At 42.3% G+C, this 20,694-nt stretch overlaps 1 protein-coding gene across 1 annotated transcript; it reads left to right on the top strand.

Annotated features, from left to right (window-relative positions):
* Positions 1 to 179: 179 nt before the first annotated feature.
* Positions 180 to 18,833, top strand: col9a1a (collagen, type IX, alpha 1a; the record flags this gene model as incomplete). Its single annotated transcript, XM_084572251.1, has 32 exons — positions 180 to 254; positions 1,043 to 1,117; positions 1,574 to 1,612; positions 1,748 to 1,810; positions 3,522 to 3,575; positions 3,746 to 3,781; positions 3,875 to 3,898; positions 4,717 to 4,770; positions 4,868 to 4,921; positions 5,118 to 5,150; positions 5,782 to 5,838; positions 5,916 to 5,969; positions 6,051 to 6,104; positions 6,202 to 6,255; positions 7,898 to 7,951; positions 8,045 to 8,098; positions 8,435 to 8,488; positions 9,072 to 9,125; positions 9,285 to 9,338; positions 9,439 to 9,483; positions 9,594 to 9,647; positions 9,758 to 9,811; positions 10,795 to 10,848; positions 13,123 to 13,194; positions 15,514 to 15,549; positions 15,670 to 15,714; positions 15,859 to 15,891; positions 16,004 to 16,150; positions 16,388 to 16,442; positions 16,614 to 16,802; positions 18,101 to 18,178; positions 18,628 to 18,833. 32 exons carry the CDS (start codon positions 180 to 182, stop codon positions 18,831 to 18,833), a joined length of 2,064 nt encoding a protein of 687 aa, XP_084428377.1.
* Positions 18,834 to 20,694: the final 1,861 nt, after the last annotated feature.

Below are 20,694 nucleotides of genomic sequence, written 5' to 3'. Positions count from 1 at the left end.
TCCCTCCAGCCCACAGAGCGTCAGCTTCTCAGGAACAACCAGGACTTTCTAACATCCTCCCCTTCCAGCAGGCGGTGGGGTTTCAGTCGCGGGGGGACACTGACAGGTGGACCATCCTAGAGCCCCATTTAATCAGGGAAAAAGGGACTTTCGGCGCCTTCCTCTGCCGTGGGAAGACCATGGCTCTCTCCAGGATGTGTCGGGAGTCGTTGTTGGTGATTTTACTGCAAATCGTGTTGATTTGTTCAGCTCAGGTGAGAGAAGACTGCAGCTATTTGTTTCTCTCCTGTCAAAAACTCAAATGTTAGTGCTGGTGCTTATAGTTGGACTGTAGCGCTCACTGTTGTTTTATTTCAAATGCTATACATTATTTGTATTTCCTATATATTTTATATTTCCATTGGCAGTTGTAATGTTTTGAGCAGCCTTAACTTAACCTCATTCCTCTTATCTTTCATTATATTGTATTTCTAAAAGCTGTGTTTGCTGTTTTATCACTATAAGTCATTTCAATACAACTAGTATTTAATGTGCATTATGTTTTATTAACTCTAGGAGGCTTTAAAGTCTCCATGGTATGATTTTAGTACGGGATAAAATACAAGTAAAGCTGTATTAAAGATTTGCTGCAAAAACACATGCAGTAGTCTGAGAGTATTCTACCTTAAACCTGAAGTATATTTACCCACCAAACTAAAATATACAAAAGCAGAATTTTAAACGACTTTCTTTCTTTTTTTAATGACGTTTATCTAAAAGTCGTCCCTGCACACCTGGCACCAATAAGGTCCAGACAGCGGCAGTAATCTGAACATGAGCGCTGACTTAGGCGGTATAATGGGACTGTGATGGGGAACCAGGTTTGGTTTCAGGACCTTTCCCCTCACATCACCCACACAATGGGACTCTGTGTGAGCCGCCCTTCACACCACCACCACCACCACCAGCAGCAGCAGCAGCAGCAGCAGCAGCAGCAGCAGCACTGGATGATGTTTAAAGATGGATTTCAGTTCTGATTTTTTTTTTTGTGTTTGTTTTACAGAGGGGCCCCGTCGGTCCCAGAGGGCCCCCAGGACTGCCCGGGGTAGCTGGTGTGCCCGGAGTGGACGGCATCGATGTGAGTTTTGTTTCTTCTCGGTTCATGAACGCTCATTTTTCAGATGTGGGTTGTTCTGTGGCTGTGGTCCGGTTTATTTCATGATTAATCTGCTCAGTGAACGGTGGGACGTTGGCTTTCCCTTCAGATTAACTAATCTGTTGAGGAGCAATCCAGCGACACGGTGCATTGAGCGTCTCTTACTCTGTTCGTATGTGATAACACTGAACTTTTTGAGAAGTGGATTTCGTGCAGATTTCTGAGCAAAAACTTTAAAATGTCTATTTTTACAGGTTTCTCTTTTATCTGTAAAGTCTATAGATAAATAGTTGGGAATAACAGGACGTTTACACTGATGGATGACTTGTTAAACATCTGTTTAAGTGCAAAAAAAATAGGTCCATCTTCTCCATTTGACCCCAAAACACATGTCACGCGTCTATGAAAACCATCTCTCTCATTGTCATGTGTCTTCAGGGCGACAGAGGAGAAGACTCCACGGTGAACGGTGGACCGGTGAGTCGGCTTTTAACGTCTCGTTCCACATGACGAGGCATTTAATTAATAAATGAATGAATGAATGAATGAATGCTAGCTTGGGAATTCATTTACTAAAACCAACAGTGGTGATGTTGAATTTTCTGATGCCAGGGCCCTGATGGAGAAAACGGCAAAGACGGGGCTCCTGGAGCTGCAGGCCTTCCAGGGGCCGATGTAAGTATTGTCACCGGTATATAACTGCTGCTACGCTGCAGGATGCTCTCTGTTCCAAAAACTGTTTAAAGAAATAACAAAAGAGTCTGCCGAGATCTGGTGCACGGGTTTTAAACTCTCCAGTAAGAGGATGTGTTGGATCTCTGTAAGATCTGAGCTGCATGACTTGAGATATTCAGATCTGCTGCTGTGTGAGAAGTTTGTCTTGGCCCCTTGGTGAGCAAAAATGTTGAGGTGGGGGAAAAAAAAACCAGGCCTCGAATAAATCAATCTGGCTATTTAGGGGAGAGTCTCAAATAGCTTCCTGACAGAAACAGGGGTCTTTTTGTGAACGAGTGGAGGGAGAGAGAGAGGGACGACAGGAGAGGAGTGTGTGCTGGGAGAGGACGTCCAGAATGGTCACAGTGTGTTCGCCGTCTGCTGAGGTGATGAGAACAGACGGACAGATTCAGAGTCAGCCACAACATTATGACCACTGACAGGAGAAGTGAATAACATTTAAACCATCTTGTGACAGTTCAGTGTTCTGCTGGGAAACTTCTGGACCTGGCATTCATTGGTGTGGATGTTACTTAGACATGTAGCACCCACCTAGACCAGACCAGGCACCCCCACCCCATAGCAATGACACTCCTTGATGGCAGCAGCCATCCCCAGCAGGATGCAGCCTGACACAGACACACACACAAAAACACTTTAGGAACAACTAAAAAAAAAAACATGAAGAACAGCACAAGGTGTTGACCTGGCCTCCAAATTCACTAGATCCCAAACTGATCAAGTATCTGTGGGATGATCCACAGAGGCCCCTCCCCTCAAAGACCCCCCCACTAACAACAGGACACCCTCAGAAGGCCCATGTCCATTCTCTGATGAGTCACCACAAGGGACACAATATTAGGAAGGTGGTCATAATGTTATGCCTGATTGTGTGTACGGTGCAATTAATAGTATCTGAGGGAGAATTATTTTTGTAGTTTTCAACAACATATCTTTGTAACAGAGCTCCGTCTGTGTGTCTGGTTTCTCTGTCTACGTTTGAGCAGGTAAAGTGTTTCAGTCAGGTGAGGCTGCCTCCGTCAGATTATTTGTTTTGAGACAGATTTTGCTGAGAAAGTGGTAAAACAATCAGTCCATTCACTCCTAGAAAGTTAGTCTGGGGTTTTCTGCTGCACCACTTGAGGGGATATTACAAAAAAATATTACAGTTCTGTTCAGGATCCTTGGTTTTACAACATGCCGTTTACAATTGTTAACATTTTCTTATTAAGATGATAACACTGCATGACGTGTGTCGTTATATTTCCTCCAGAACCTTATACCACTGAGGGTAGAAGGGACAGTGTTCCTCTCAGTAGTGAACTAACGAGTCTCATGGTCACCTCGTGTATTTGCCGTCTGCTGTGATTAGTAATATAAATTGGAGAAAAACTCATTTGTTTCTTTCTTAACTACCTAAACTGTTGACTCTGAGAGCCCTGCACAAGATTTCCAATGTGCCTGGACTGTTGGTTTATGCACAAATGGCCAAATAAAGAATCTTGGACCTTGAACCTTGAAGGTTTATCGTGTCGCAATCAAATGGAAAATGTAAAAAACTAAATGTATAAAGACTGAGAAAAGAGCCATGTGGCCGACCCCTGCTTGTTATATTCTGTATTTCTTAAAACTATTTTAACTTGTCTTGTGTTGATTTGTGTTGTTTCTACAGGGACCTGTCGGACCTCCAGGTGATCCAGGACCAGTGGGATCAAAAGGGTCAAAGGTGAGTTCATCATCTGTTCATGTTCACGCTCAGATCCTCCAAGACTTCTTCTTCGGAACAAAACACATCATCTCTGGTTTTAAGAGATGAGATGTTGGTGCTTTTATCCATTGTGTGTCTGTGAATGATCTCTGAGGTCAGATTAAGTTTCTGTTCTTGTTGTGTTCCAGGGGGATCTTGGACCTCGTGGTTCCGCTGGAGAGCCTGTAAGTGCAGACAAACATATATTCTAGTGTAAGTACTGGGAGGTTCCTATCTGTGTTATTTTGACCGGATTCATCTTTTAATTTCTCTCACAGGGTGTAGGACCTGATGGGCTCGACGTGAGTATCAATAATATCACATTTTACCAGTAATACTGTGGTTTCTGGTTCACTTTAATTTGGCAAGACAAGATAAGAAGAGCTGAGATTCATTGATCCCCAAAGGGAAATTTATCGAAGCAATGCAAAAATACAAGTAGGATAAAAAATATATTAAAGAAGGCTAAAAAGGTGGAGGCTGAATAAACACATGGACATATTGGTCCCAGGAAAACCAATACTGCTCAGAAATGACAGGATGAGTAAGTATATTGTACTGCATATACTGCTCGGTCATTCAAGGCTTTATTAAAGATTGAGCAATGATTCAAAGAGACACAAATGGAGGTGCAGAAAATAGAAAGCATCTGCATCAAATACAGTTAATATTAAACTGTCTCTCTCTACTATCTGTCCACAAAATGCCCAAAAACTAAACTTTTAAAGAAACATACTGTACCTGATAGACCGAGTGGATATTTTTACACTTTTTGCTATTTTTGTACTATATTTAGTTAGCTAATTTTATTCTATATTTATACTTTTTACTTATGGCTTGAATCAGGACCAGAGAAACAAATTTCGTTCCAGCCCATGTACCAACATGTGTTGAAATGACAATAAAGAATCGTTGAATCCTTGAACAGCATCGCTCCTAACTCACTGCAGCAAGATGAGATGTTTCACTTTTAAGAGTCTCCACTGGTCTTAGGACGGTCTTTAATTTGGCTGCACTTACAGTGCACCATGCATGCATACAGAATTCATATATTTTTTTATGCTTTTAGTGGATAAATTCCCACGGTACACCCTGTATGATTTGGTGTCTTGTTCCACAGGGTATTCCTGGTACAGACGGGCTTCCAGGTGAACTGGGGAAAGCTGGATCTCCTGTGAGTATCAGCCACAGCTCAGACTCACTAGACGTTGGTCAAGAGGACATTCAAACAGTTTCGTGAATTGAATCTATTTTCATTCTGCGTGCCACAGGGAGCAAGAGGCAGAAGAGGTCAAGTTGGTCTTCCTGGTTCTGTTGGCCCTCGGGTAAATATTTCTGTCAATGCAGCTTTTAAACATCATCAGAGGAAGAAAGAGAAAAAAGGTTCATTTAAGAGCACCGGTGGTCGGTGTTAAAGCCTCTAAACAAGGAGTCACAGCAGAGAAATGCCTCAGAGGACTGTGATGTTAATTATTTATTTAATTTTTGTTTCATAACTGATAATCCATTTTCTTTTTCCAGGGACCTCCAGCTATTTATCAAGGCGAGGACCTGGTAAGTAGCTACAATAAATTACACCTGTTTATTAATAAAATAATACAAGATAAATAAAATAAATAAATACTTGACTACATGTTTATTCACCGATCAGCCACAACATTATGACCACTGACCGGAGAAGTAAATAACATTGATCATCTTGTGACAGTTCAGTGTTCTGCTGGGAAACTTCTGGACCTGGCATTCATTGGTGTGGATGTTACTTAGACATGTAGCACCCACCTAGACCAGACCAGGCACCCCCACCCCATAGCAATGACACTCCTTGATGGCAGCAGCCATCCCCAGCAGGATGCAGTTTTTATCTAAATGTTCCACAAAGATAAAAAGCATCTTTAACGTTTTGATTTTAAAGGACCATACTATTTAAGTTGATTTTTCACATATTGTCATCATCGAAACAAAACAGTAAAGCTGAATATTCGTGGTTTCCAGTTTGCTATGTGTGCTGGTGAGAAGCAGCAGAGTCTCAGAAATGAAAATAAACCACGAGCTAAAGACGCTTTGTAGGACAGAAGTGAAGCAGAAAGACTCCTCTGTTCGTTTGCTCACTGGGTCGCTGTCAGTGGAGCCCCCTGGTGGCAGGGCTTTTCCATGACCTCAAATAGGCTGTTGTGTTTTGCAGTGCCCCAACGCCTGCCCCTCGGGCCTGACTGGATACTCTGGGCTTCCTGGAATGAAAGTAAGTCAACTTTTAATGCAGATGGATTCTTTTATTTATTGACTGTGATGATTCTTAACATCTAGTTTTGCCTGTAGGGCCACAAAGGGGTGAAGGGTGAATCAGGTGAGCCCGGACGTCAAGGACACAAGGTAACCTGGTGTTAAAGAGCTTCTCAACAGAATAAAACCAGACATGTAATCCTGACATGACGGGGCTTCGTTCTCTTTCAGGGAGAGGAGGGTGAACAAGGACTACCTGGTGACGTTGGAGCTCAAGGACTACCAGTAAAATATTTTAATATGCTCTTTACTGTCTGTCACAGTGAAATACTTTGTACACAGACAATTAACACTCCTCTGCTCCTCCGCTGAGTAAATCTAGGGCCCAGGTGGAGCAAGAGGCCTCCCGGGAATTCTGGGCTCCAAAGGTGACAAGGTAAGAGGTCACACACTGCACACGAGTTTTAATTTTCTAAAAAAACAAAAAACAAAACATAACATACAGACACCGACCTGCCATAAAAAAAAGGTTATCATGACCCCATGTTCCATCCTGCAGTCATGTGAGAAAACAGCAAATAGTTTCAGCAAACGACACATGATAGCACCCTCTAGTGGCCATGAGAATTATTACAGGAGCAAAAGAGGATGGTCTTAAAGTCAACATGGGGAGGAGGTTGGGGTGGATGGATGGATCAATAAAACACAGATGGCTGTTTGTTTTTTCAACTTTTTCAACAGTTCAACTACAGTTAGAGTTAATATACACTGTCTGGCCACAAAAAAGGTCCCACACTCTAATATTTTGTTGGACCACCTTTAGCTTTGATTACAGCACACATTTGCAAGTAATCAGATTTATTTCCATCCAGTGTTTCATTCATTTTTCACCAAGATCTTGTATTGATGATGGGAGAGTCTGACCACTGCACAAAGCCTTCTCCAGCACATCCCAAAGATTCTCAATGGGGTTCAGGTCTGGACTCTGTGGTGGCCAATCCATGTGTGAACATGATGTCTCATGCTCCCTGAACCACTCTTTCACAATCTGAGCCCCATGAATCCTGGCATTGTCATCTTGGAATATGATCCATTGATGGAATAACCTGGTCATTCAGTATATTCAGGTAGTCAGCTGACCTCATTCTTTGGGCAACATAATGTTGCTGAACCAAGACCTGAGCAACTGCAGCAACCCCAGATCATAGCACTGCCCCCACAGGCTTGTACAGTAGACACTAGGCATGATGGGTGCATCACTTCATCTGCCTCTCTTCTTACCCTGATGCCCCCATCACTCTGGAACAGGGTAAATCTGGACTCATCAGACCACATGACCTTCTTCCATTGCTCCAGAGTCCAATCTTTATGCTCCCTAGCAAATTGAAGCCTCTTTTTTCCAGTTAGCCTCACTGATTAGTGGTTTTCTTAAGGCTAAACAGCTGTTCAGTCCCAATCCCTTGAGTTCCCTTCACATTGTACGTGTGGAAATGTTCTTACTTTCACTATTAAACATAGCCCTGAGTTCTACTGTTGTTTTTCTTCCATTTGATTTCACCAAACGTTTAAGTGATCACAGATCACCATCAGTCAGGATTTTTTTCCGACCACATTTCTTCCTGGAAGACGATGGTTCTCCACTATCCTTCCAGTTTTTAATAATGCGTTGGACAGCGTTACAGCTCTCTGAATGACATTTTATTAGAAAAATAAAAAAAATAATACTTTTGCTTTTTAACAGCTACCTTACATTACAGTAATTAGTTTAAAAGATTAAAACAAAAAATTCCTCTTAAAGACATTTAAAATCTTAATGTTTCTTAACAGTATTGTTTAAGTGTTTAAAATGCATTTCAGTATAATAGATCATTTAAAACGATTTAAATCCTCGTTGATTCTCTTTACTTTTTTTAAAAATATCCTTAATAAACCTTAACAGACTCATTAAATGTCCATTTAAATGACTGCACAGTGTGCACTGCACTGAAATAATAACCACATGTACCTTTGATCTGAAAACTCCCTCATTATATTAATTCAGTTTTGAATTATTATTATTCTGTTATTTCTCCAAACAGGGACCTCGTGGAAAACCTGGTGATGTGGGTCCACGGGGAATCCAGGGAGCCCCAGTGAGTGGACATTTAACCAAAACCCCTGCTGTTTATTATTTGGACAAAACACTGATGAAAACTGACATTTCTTTTATTTTTTTATTTTTTAAGGGTGATCCAGGACAAAGAGGAGCCATAGGTGAGATCGGCCCAGTGGGAGTAGTGGTAAGAACACAGATACCAAACAGGCCATAAAATACAGACAGGAGATCTTTGAACACACTGAGGGACACTCACTGATAGTATCACATTTTTCAAATGACTTGTCTTGTAGTTTCCACAAAACAAGATAATACAAAATAAAACTGGTAAAAGTAAAACTGATTAGATAGGGTTAGGCTATTCTGTTTCTAGGACGTCTCCAGTATTTTAGCATTGGTCACGGTCACTTATATTTCTTTCCTAAATTAAATCTTGTTAAAAAATTCTGCCACCTCTTGTTTTATAGTCATGAACTTATCTTGCCATTGTTTGGTTTCCATCTTGTTTGTTTCTCTGTAGGGCGACAGAGGTCCACCAGGAATCAGAGGAGTCCCAGGACCCAAAGGAGAGCCTGTGAGCAGCACTGTCACAATCAGTCAATCAGTTCTTCTTCCTATCTACCTGCTGTCACAACTTTATTTCATTCTTGTCCACATTTCTACCATCACAGAGGGGACTCAATCACGTGACTGCTGCTCATATTTCACCATTTCACTAACAATGATCACGCATTAATGGATGCAAGTTTATCAGAAAATGAAAGGGGATGAAAAGGGGTCAAGGGAATGGGATGAAAAGAGGTTGAGGGGATGGGATGAAAAGAGGTTGAGGGGATGGGATGAAAAGGGCGAAAATGTTTGAGGGGATGGGATGAAAAGACACTGAGGGGAAAGGATGAAAAGGGTGGAGGGAAAGGGATGAAAAGGGCGAAAATGTTTGAGGGGATGGGATGAAAAGGGTTGAAAGGACGGGAGGAAAAGGGGTCGAGAGGGTGGGATGAAAAGTCGTTGAGGGGAAGGGATGAAAAGGGCGAAAATGTTTGAGGGCATCGAATGAAAAAGGGCCGAAGGAAAAGGATGACAGGAAAAATCTTTGGATTTGTTCTTAGTATGCTAACATGCTGTTAGCTTTATAATAAGCATCTTATTGTCAACAGGGCCTTCCTGGTCCAGATGCTCGTGAGGGAATACCCGGACTGCCAGGGTCCAAGGTAACTACTGCAAGAACATCTTTAAGTCATTTTGGACAAAAAAAAACAAAAAAGTGTTTACTCATTTAATCTTGAACGTGTAGAACGTGTTCTTGATGAGAACTCTGACCTCTGACCAATCGCCCTGTCTGAGAGTTTTTTGGTTTTTCATATTTTTAGGGTCTTCCAGGAAAAAGTGGGGCTCCCGGTGATGCTGGCCTTCAGGGGCTTCCTGTAAGTCCTGACCTCTGACCCCCAGGCTCACCATTAACAATTAAACATTCACCTTTCTTGACTCAGACGTTTGTGTTTATTTCCATTTTTCTTCACGTAGGGTTTACCAGGTGCTTATGGACAAAAAGGACACGGTGGCCCGAAGGTATGATTGTAACGTGTTCAACAGTTTATCCACCACAGAAACAGTGCTGTCGAACAAAAGTCACATTTAGACAATCATTCCTTAGTCGCATAAACCAATTCTGTCACCAGGGCAACACAGGAGATCCAGGAGTTGTAGGACTGATGGGATCTCCAGGGAAACAAGTAAGTTAAAAGCAGAAGTGAAACCAAAGTCTTTCACTTTGAGTACAAGATAAAAAGAAAATGCCACTCTGAGCTCGGACAGTTTGATCTGACATGTTGTTTGCTTCCAGGGCGAGCGTGGCGACCAGGGAGAGGTGGGACCTGTCGGACCCAGAGGAGGACCAGTGAGTCTCTACAAACCTCCTGCTTTTCACATAAGATCTAAGAAACTATTTGTCACATGAAACGTTGTTCCATCAACCTCCCACTTCTGGTCCTAAAACTCCCCAGTGCTCCAGATGTCAGGTTTTGTTTTCCAACCTTAAGCCCTGTCGCAACTCCAGCTGTGATCGTCACAAAAAGTCCACTGGTGGTGTTTTTGAGGCACAGGATAGGGCCAGATCATAGCATATACCTCTTGAATTCAACATGTAATCTGAGTTCTTGGAATCTGGAGTCTTAAAGAAGAAAGTCAAAGTTTGATGCAAGCAGAGTTTATTCTCAAAAAGCATTATGGCTTTACCGTAAACATGATTTATTTCCCTTTGGAAATACCCGTGTCTTTCCACCCCATATTTGGTCTTCTTTCCAACACTAATTGTGTCTGTTGTTTGAAGCCAAAGTCCGCTGCAAGTTCCATCTATAGACTTCATAAGCCACAGGTGTTTTCACTTCGTCTTCCTGGTGGCTTTTTGAGAAAGCACCTAACTGTACCATGCCTCCATGCATGATGTTGACTGGAGGCCTTCCTTTCCCTTATCTGCTGAGTTATCAGCAGTACACATACTTCCATATATGCTCTGATAAACCTTATTTTTTGCTGAGTTTGCACTATTCATTTCTCCACACATGGTCTTATTCCTGTCCTCTATACACTATCTGTACCTGTACCTGTACCTGATAAACCAGATAATGATTTTTCATGAACACCAGCCAGCAAATGTACTGACGGCTGCACAGTTCAGTGTTTTTATCGTGTATTTTATAGATTCTACATTACTATCGTACGCTACTGCGCCGTCTTTACAATCGGTGCAAGAGTTACCTAATGCACACAGATTATATTCTATATTCATGTATTATTATATAAAAACCATAAGAACATGTCGGGTTCTCTGGGATTCTTTCAGTTCTGTTTTCATCTGTACTTAATCTCTTTCTGTTTTAGGGTGAACGAGGAGAGAGAGGACCTGAAGGGCCCCCAGGATTACCAGGAGCCAGGGTAAGACCCAAGAGAAAGTCTGTTTTATAAAAAAAGGAGGTTATCTCTCCTAACAATGAGAAAAGTTAGAGAAGGAAATCACCTCAGGTCACACTGAACCATATCCACAACATGGTGAACTGACTTTGTGTTCAAACGGCTAAAAAGAAGTGACTATGTGCAGCCCACCTCCAAATGTGGTCTGAGGTCAGATCTCAATGTGTCCCGGGTGTGTTGACCGGGGCCTAAATGTCCTCACACCTACAATGGAATTTCTTTACTGTAAAGTCACGTTAGTTATCTGCAGACAGTATATACTCAATATATTGTACAAACATCCTCCAAAGATTGTGGATCAAATTTCTCTTTGAATATATTGTCACCAATTGGTGTTGCATGATGTAAGTGATCCCCAGAGGAACCCTGTGGTAATAATAGTTGCACAACAGGAAGAAACCTCCAACAGAATCAGAGGCAAGCTGGGTAGCTATCACCTGAACTGCAGGGATGAGAGAAGGAAATGAAAAGATGAGCACTGAGATACCACGATGAACACAAGCAGCAGGTTGATGGGACTTAAGAACAGAAACATGAAGGTCTTGAGTCTGGAGAAATTTGCAGGAGATAAAGAGGACAGATGGAAAAAAGGACAAACTACAGGAGAAGAGGATGAAAAAGGCAAAGTTAATGATAATGATGCAATAAAGCACATAAATACATGGAGAGTGGCAGAGAGTGGCGTAAGATCACATCTGCAGCCTACGCCTCTATATGGAGACATTCATCTACAGCCTTCATCAAAAAATAGAAGAATCAGTTTCTTCTTTATCACAAATAGTGTTTCTCAAATTCCTCGTGAATGGGTAGAAGCTCCAGATGGAGTAGCAGGTAAGTGGTGTCTCAATCAGAGGGTTTTTGCACCACCCCTAGTTTTCTGCTTAAAAATTACTCAAAACATAAACGGATTTTTACTTAAGTCTTAAAAGTAGCAGCAATAACATCAACTAAATGTTTCTGGTAACTGCTGATCAGTGGTCTACAGCAGCTTGGAGGAATTTTAGCCCATTCCTCAGAACAGAACCACTTCAGTTCTGAGATGTTGGTGGGTTTCCTCACATCAACTGCTTGCTTCAGGTCCTTCCACAACATTTCTATTGGATTAAGGTCAGGACTTTGACTTGGCCGTTCCTAAACATTCATCTTGTTCTTCTTTAACCGTTCTTTTGTAGAACCACTTGTGTTCTTGGTTCTCGTTGTCTTGCTGCATGACCCAGTTTCTCTTCACATTCAGCTCATGGACAGATGTCCTGACATTTTCTTTGGCTGCTTTCAGGACTTATGTGAAAATACATTAATGTTTTGAGTCATTTTTATGCACACTGTGTAGATTTCTGTCTTTTCAGGCTACAATAAGTACCTCGTAATCCTCAATCTAACCACATAAATACAAGATCTCCTGCTGAGAGGGAGACAAACCATGGTTAAAACATTACTTTATGGTAAAACTAATTAAACTTGGGGGAAAACAAATCTACAGGATCATAATAAAACTGCCGTGGGACATGAATGAAAAGGTAGAAAACCAAGTTCTACCAGGTAGAAAATATTAATCGTTAATTTCAAACTGTCAGAACTTTGACTGTCCTTGTTCAAAGTTGCAGCTAATCCTCTGTATGTAGCTCACGTCTCGTCTGCTATCAGTCAAACTCAAAGGCTGCAGAATTAGTGATAATAAAAACTTTTCTTATCTCCTGTCCTGAACCTATTATTCAACAAGAACATAATTTACCCAGATAAACCTTGTATCTTGCTCAGACATCCACTGCAGGTAACTGGAGTCATTTCGTGCTTTCATTAAAGAGAGTCGAAGGTCTTTTGTGAACTTTGTCCCTACAGTTAAATCTCTAATCCAATAGCGAGCGGGCATGAAAGGACTCTTGTTACAGGGTGTTTTCTCTGCAGCTCAGGGGGGATTCGAAGCTGAGACGCCCTGAAAGAAATCTCTGTTCTCCAGGAATGCCCATGTACCCACATACACCCTGACACATCTGAGGGAGGGTGGAGGGTGGAGGGTGGTGGTGGTGGAGGGTCGGGGGGGTCCAACCTCAAATACATGTGATGTCAAGCTGGAAATGTTTTTATTTCTTCCTGTAGATTTGACGTTAAAGGTGGGGGTGGTGGCTTTCCTGAGCTCCACACAGGCGGCTCTGTGTTGTGATTCTGAATGTGAATGTATTCGGTGCGTCTAAGAGTTTACTTTATCTGTGTGTGGTTGTTTTTTGTTTTTTTTTCTAGGGAAGCAAAGGGAATCCAGGCCTTCCAGGACTTCCCGGCCCTGCAGGTTATCGTGGCCAGCAGGGAGACAGGGTAGGAAGCACAAAAACAACAAAGATTTAAAGTGAAACCACATGAACACGACGCGCTAAACACACATCCCTGAACCATGCATGATATCGATCATGTTATTGTTGCTGATTAGAACAATATGTGTTTGAATTTGGGTGAGTTTGGGTTCAGGCTTGCAGAGAGAAATCAGCCGATCACCTGCATGGGTGTACAGTGAATAGACAAGATACCATACTGCACACATTACACTGTATGAACCCAACTGGGCCAAACTTAAAGTTACTGGAGGCTTTCAGTGCAACTGGTGCAAAGTGGCCAGACTCAGTGGAGGTCTAAATGTTCCATGTGAGTCTAAAACATGCTGAGAAAAACTAGGATTGAGTTTCTGTTACAGAAACTTACTATTTAATCAGATTAACACAGAGGCAAAGTGTCTCTGGTAGCCATGGACCCAGACAGAGTCATCACCTGATTCAGCTTACCGAGGCTTTATGGTGAGTCCCAGCTCATTGTTTAGCAGTCTGTTAGTCTGGGTCACTCTCACTGCTCTCATAGCATAGCAAAAAAAAAAAGAGTTAAGTCTACATTTAAAAGTTTTATTAGTGTTGGGTTCAAAGATGGTTTGTGCTGCCTCCAAGTGACCAGAACATGAGTTGGCTGTGAAGGTTCTCAGTCATCCAGGTCATGGTATATCCAACAAAGGTTAAAAAAGGCAACTGGACTTGTAGAGTTTTTTTGAGAAGATGTTTCACCACTCATCCGAGTAGCTTCTTCAGTTCTAGGGGACTGATGGGAAGTCTGAGGTTTAAATAGGAACTCCTCCTGAAAAAACCTGCTTGTTATGCTAATAACCATTTTTCCACGCAAGTTTTTTCAGGAGGAGTTCCTATTTAAACCTCAGACTTCCCATCAGTCCCCTAGAACTGAAGAAGCTACTCGGATGAGTGGTGAAACGTCTTCTCAAAAAAAAACTCAACAAGTTCAGTTGCCTTTTTTAACCTTTGTTGGACAGAACATGAGTTATTTATGTATAAATCAATGTCCAATACTTGAAAGCTGGGGTGCATTCACAAGTAATTGTTTGGGGCCTCGTATGGGCCCCTAAATGATTGTCTTTTTTCATATTTTGCACTGACAACCATAAACCCCCTGCATCCTGTGAAGGTCCCACAGTTTATCGACAATACTCCACAACCTCCATCTATCTACCACTGACTTAGACTTGGGGGATAGCAGACTTATGTCTTTGCCAGGGGACCCCTCCCCCCCCCCCCCCCCAGAACCAAGGATCACCACTGGATTCAATGCATCTAAGTTCACACAGTGCCACTAAAGCTAATCAACAGCAGGAAGCTTTCTTTTTATTCTGTCGTGTACCAAAGATAGCAGCTGAGTAGCCTACGCCAACCATGATAATGGCTGTGACTGGCTCACATTGTGGTGCATTCACAGCTGAGGTGACTTCAACTTTTCTTTGTCTCTGTGGCAGTCCAGCACCATCTGAGTGGCAGCTTTTGGCGCTCTTGTGTAAAGAAGGGGTTGCACTAGTTCAGTCGACCGTTATGCGAAGAAAGTCAAGTGGACACTGACTAGACTCTGATGACCTGAACACATCTGCTGAGAACAGACAGCTCATGTGCTACATACTGTGAGCTGCAGATATGTATAGCCTGTATAAAAACAGGCAGCACCTCAGCACCATCAGTAGCATTTAATAGTCCTCCACAGCGTGTTGTTAGATGGGATAGTGTAGCAGCTAAAGGTCTAATAACTTTATCAAATAGTTGATGTGCAGCCTCCTTCTCTCTGTTACCACAGGACGTTTGGTCAAGTTGTTAACTGACTGCTGTCCAGAGGATTTGGACCGTTCCTCACCTGTCTTCTAGGAGGCGTCCATGTTGTTATTATCACGTGATTAGTGTCTAGTTGACATGAAGCTTAAAGCGTCATGACACATACCGACCTGTCGTTTAGTCTGTACAGCCCCTAGTGTGAACGCACCTTTGGTTTTTCATTACTCAAATTTTGATGCGTCGGGCTGTTACTGTGGTGGAAGGGAAGTCCTGAAAAGGAGTTTACCTGCTGGAGCATGCAGGGTCTGCGTAATTACTGTCACTGTCGGACAGCGGAGAAAACAGCAGGTTTAAGAAAATAATAGCAGAAATTTAGATAGTAGAGTGTGTAGAGTCAGGTTCAATGAAACTGAGGTCAAAAGGGAAACACCATCAATAAATTCAGCTTATACTGCAGCTATTGATGCTGGAGATTTTCTTATACTCTATGAAACACTTTCACATTGTCATAATAACTGGGTTGTTGTTGTTTATTTTTATCTCCCAGGGTGCAGTTGGTCTCGACGGTCCAAAGGGAGAACAGGTACTTTTGATCCATTGTTATATCAGCGTCTGTGATCATCACTGTGTCAGACAGATTAGTTTTCAGTGTCGAGCTGAATCAGACTATGTGCCAATAATCTGTCCTCTATCTTTATTTCAGGGACCTGCCGGAGCTGAAGGGACACCAGGAGACAGAGGAGACGTTGTGAGTGATTCATCCAGACACCACTTAGCTTCAGTCACTAACTCATGTGACCTATCAGATTATTAAGAGCCCAAACATAATCTGGTATGAGGAGCTTTCTGTTTAATTAATCGCATAATCAATTACCAATCTTTTCCATTTCAGGGTGATGAAGGAGAACCTGGAGAGAAAGGATCGGTACGTTCACCTAAACCCTCTAGTTCCACCCAGCCCTCAGACTCTGACAGGTCGATGATATTTAGATGTGCTTTAACAACCACTTCAACCTGTCTCACTGTTGTCTTTGCAGTCAGGCCCACCAGGAGAGACCGGAAGCAAAGGATCTGAGGGCAGCAGGGGACAGCAGGGCAAAGAGGGCAAAGATGGCCAACCGGGACCACGAGGCATGCAGGGTGACATGGGTGTGCCAGGCCTGCCAGGATCACAGGGACCAGCGGTGAGAAGTTGTTGTGTTTCTCCCTAACCCTAACCCTAACCCTAAACCTAACCTAACCCTAACCCTGACCTGCATGGTTGGGAACTGTGAAACCAGGGAGGTTTAATGCATGCTGTTAAATCAATTTGTGTTTTGTTTTTGAGTTAAAACGTCAGCGCCACGTTGCACGATGTTCAACATTAATCATTTTATGAAGAACAAAAGGCTCATCACTGTCAACCGTCATTGTTTGTGCAGGGAAAAACACCAACTGATACGCACATTAAACAGGTCTGCATGAGGGTAATGCAAGGTAAGTGTTCACCTTCACACTTTCAGGTACAATTTGACTTAAAGTTTCTGCAGTTTCACAAAGATCTGACTTTGTGAAGATCTCCTGAAGATCATTGACGCAGGTCGCTGTGACGCGTGCATCATTTAACGACCAAAACACAAATGTAAACCACATTGTCCCGTGTCACAGAGCAGCTGGCCCAGCTAGCAGCCAGCCTGAGCCGGCCTGAGTCGGGAATCTCCGGAATTCCCGGTCCCCCCGGGCCGCCTGGACCTCCAGGCCAGACTGGAGAGAATGGTTTCCCTGGCCACACTGGATCTAGAGGTCTGCCTGGTCTGAAGGGTCCACCCGGGCTCCTAGGTCGCAAAGGACCTAAAGGTGAGGATTCCAGTTGTCACATGTTGATTAGGAGGTTATTGTAATTTACTGCAACAACTATGACGGTGATGACTGCAACCCTAAGAACACAGAGGACAACAAAGAACTACCGGGTCCCAGGAGGATACAGTCCCCAAGTGTTTTTTATAAAATATGTTGAATCCTATACCTATATATATGCCAGTATCTCCTCCAACAACTACCAAAAAACAAAATGACCAATCAAAGCAGAGTGGGCTTTTCAGTAGTGGCTCACCTCCCTAGCTCTGTTTTTTCCAGGGTTAGTAATATGAGGAAAGAAGTACACTCTGGGGAATATCAGTCTGTTTGGCAGCATTTTTGCCATTTTTGTCTAAATCATGAACAAGCTTTGATCACCTCAACTCCTCAAGGTTTATACTTTCTGACTGTAAAGGTGATGCTGATGTTGGTAGGCTTTTCATGTGTAGGGCATCAAGTAACTTGACTGCAGTAAAGTACCTGAGAGACGTACAGATGGGCTGCTTAGACTGGGACTTAGAGGACATCCAGTACTTTGAAAGGCAGAATGTGTCCCAAAAGGAACCCAAGTGCAACTTCTTTCTGCATGCGACAATCACAGGAAACAGCTTTTGGGACGACCACTCAGAAATATGTCTCCTGATGCGTTGAATAACCTGTGAGGCTGATGACAGTCCAGTTAAGGGTTTAGGGTAGGTGTCCTCTGTGGACATTTGGAAACTGCTAATTTCTCATTCTATCATTGATCGTTCAGAATACTGCCATATAAGGTAAACAACGTTCCAGTTAATTGTATTTCAGTCACAAGTTTTAATTAACTTCATAACTGTGTTGTTGCTGAGGTTGCAGCATCAGTTTGGTCAGATCAGACAAGAAACAAAGAATTTGAAACCTGTCGTCCACTATCAAGGACATTCTATAAAAACCTAATATAAAATGTTATATAAAATCATTGCAACATGGTATTTACACCCAATAGAAACTTTAATGTTGCTGGCTCTCAGGATATTGGGTGTATTGCATCTTAAATGAACAACAGTTTTCAAATTTCACGGCCAAGCCAAACTAGACATGTTCTTTTCAGAGCCAGTAGTTCTGGTTTCCAGGTGTCCTGTTGTGTTATCTTGAAAACAGCCAACGTTTTATCACAACAAACATGTACAGCCCACTGAAAGTCTGATGGTTGCACTGATTCTCTAATAACGGGGTTTGAAGTCTGAGCTTGAACTAAATGCTAAATATAAATCTACATATAGTAATTTTAATAACACATTTCCTCTTAATGATCATCTTCACAGGCGACCAGGGTGACAGAGGGGACAGAGGACACACAACAAGGGGACCCAAAGGAGAACCAGGTGCTCCTGGTCTACCAGGTAAACGTCCTGAATTTATGACTATCTATCTATCTATCTATCTATCTATCTATCTATCTAATTCATATTCTTAAGGGATTGTGCATTAACTGTTGAATGTAGATGTCTGTGTATGACATATCATATCTTTTCTATCATATCTGATTACCTTTTATTATATTTTAGCAAAAATATTCTTCTTCTACCAAATACTCTCTGAACACAACCGGCTGTAAAAGTGTCTAAATGATCTATAACGTCTAAAATTAAACCTGATTTTAATCAGAAACTCATTGAATTATTAATAAAATGTAGAAAGTTCTCTACAAGGCCATGGTGGGTATATGTGTTTTTTTTTTTACCCTGTGTGGACCAACTTGACCTGAGTTGTAAATTTAATATACTGATGATTTATTGGTGAATCTTTACAGTCTGTGTAACTTCACTTCTTTTCGGTTCTCTGTTTGCAGGAGACCCCGGTCGACCGGCTTACGGCAAAGACGGCCGTGATGGAGAGAGGGGCCCGCGCGGTACTCCTGGTATCCCCGGCGTTCCCGGGCCTCCGGGTTCTTCCGGTCTGAACGGGTACTGTGAGCCGTCGCAGTGCGTCCTGCCCATGGTGGCCTCGCCGGTGTCGGCGAAGGACTCTGGGATGAAGGGCCCCAGTGAGATGTGAGGAGGGTCCTGAGCTGATCAGACTGGAACCAGGAGGACTCCAAGGAAGATTTGTCAATTTGGGTTTTTGTCACTTGGTTTGTATGTTTCTTTAGTTTTTTTTACTTGATCAACTCATTTGGAACTACATTTTTCTTTTTAACCTTCAAAGCCACGTTGGTGGTTATAAACTGAAATTAAAGGTGGACACTGAACAACACTCATGAGATTTTGAAACTCCTTTTACCTAAAAAGTTTCATGTTACCTCAACGTTTGCCATCTCTGTACTGTAAGAGTAACTAAGAGCTCAAACCCCATACGTGTCCAAACAGCAAGCCAAGGTTGTTCTGTATGTTTATGTAAATGTGTCAATATGCAAATTATACTGCTGGATAACGTACATGTGTTTGTATCTGTTGTTTTTCCACTTAAAAAAATCCACACCTGTGCTTTGTCCCCCCCCCCCTCCTCTAAATGTAGGATGTGTTTCATGGTTTCTGTTGTTATTGTGACTGGAGGGTGGCGATGTGTGAAAACCTCTCTGGCGGTTTTATATGACTTCTTATTTATTTTACCAAGGTTGGACGCGACATCTTCAGAGTTGTACAAAAGAGGAAATAAACACATTTTGATAACCTCTCGCATGTTTTGTATGGACGAGGTCAGTTAGGAAGAAACACAACCAACGCTAAATGAATCCTGAGTTACTCTGAGTTATCGGCTGGTTCATTGTAAATAATTCATTCATATTACATTTGAAAAATTTCAAGGGTAGAAAGGTTTTAGAAAAGATACCTGTACTTTTTTTTATCTTTCCAACTTCTGTTTTAATTAATTATAAAACCTCTCATTCTGACTGACTTTGTCTCCATTAAAATGCTCTAGAGGCCCCTCCCCATTACTACTGAAATACTCTGATTGGTCAGCTCCAGTAGATTTAGCAGGCTCCGCCCACACAAGTGTAGCTGCTGAAGGGGCACTCATTGTATGCAAAACAAGTACACGCCCCCTAGAGCAGGATGAGTCATCAAGATTTAAGGAAATAAATTCCAATGTACACTGTCTGGCCAAAAACAAAGGGTCCTTCTCTCTAATATCTGGTTGGACCTCCTTTATCTCTGATTCCAGCTCATTCTCTGTATCACTGTTTCTATAATCTTCTCCAATGTCTCCAGATTTATTTCCATCCAGTGTTTCATTCATTTTCCACCAAGATCTTGTATTGATGATGGGAGAGTCTGACCACTGACCAAAGCCTTCTCCAGCACATCCCAAAGATTCTCAATGGGGTTCAGGTCTGGACTCTGTGGTGGCCAATCCATGTGTGAACATGATGTCTCATGCTCCCTGAACCACTCTTTCACAATCTGAGCCCCATGAATCCTGGCATTGTCATCTTGGAATATGATCCATTGATGGAATAACCTGGTCATTCAGTATATTCAGGTAGTCAGCTGACCTCATTCTTTGGGCAACATAATGTTGCTGAACCAAGACCTGAGCAACTGCAGCAACCCCAGATCATAGCACTGCCCCCACAGGCTTGTACAGTAGACACTAGGCATGATGGGTGCATCACTTCATCTGCCTCTCTTCTTACCCTGATGCCCCCATCACTCTGGAACAGGGTAAATCTGGACTCATCAGACCACATGACCTTCTTCCATTGCTCCAGAGTCCAATCTTTATGCTCCCTAGCAAACTGAAGCCTTTTTTTCCAGTTAGCCTCACTGATTAGTGGTTTTCTTAAGGCTACACAGCTGTTCAGTTCCAATCCCTTGACTTTCCTTCACATTGTACGTGTGGAAATGTTCTTACTTTCACTATTAAACATAGCCCTGAGTTCTACTGTTGGTTTTCTGACCACATTTCTTCCTGGAAG

The sequence above is a fragment of the Chelon labrosus genome (genome assembly GCF_963514085.1).
Source record: "Chelon labrosus genome assembly, chromosome: 2".
In the NCBI taxonomy this organism is placed as follows: Eukaryota; Metazoa; Chordata; class Actinopteri; order Mugiliformes; family Mugilidae; genus Chelon; species Chelon labrosus.
Note: the sequence above shows the minus strand (reverse complement) of the source record. Positions and strands in the feature narration are given on the sequence as shown.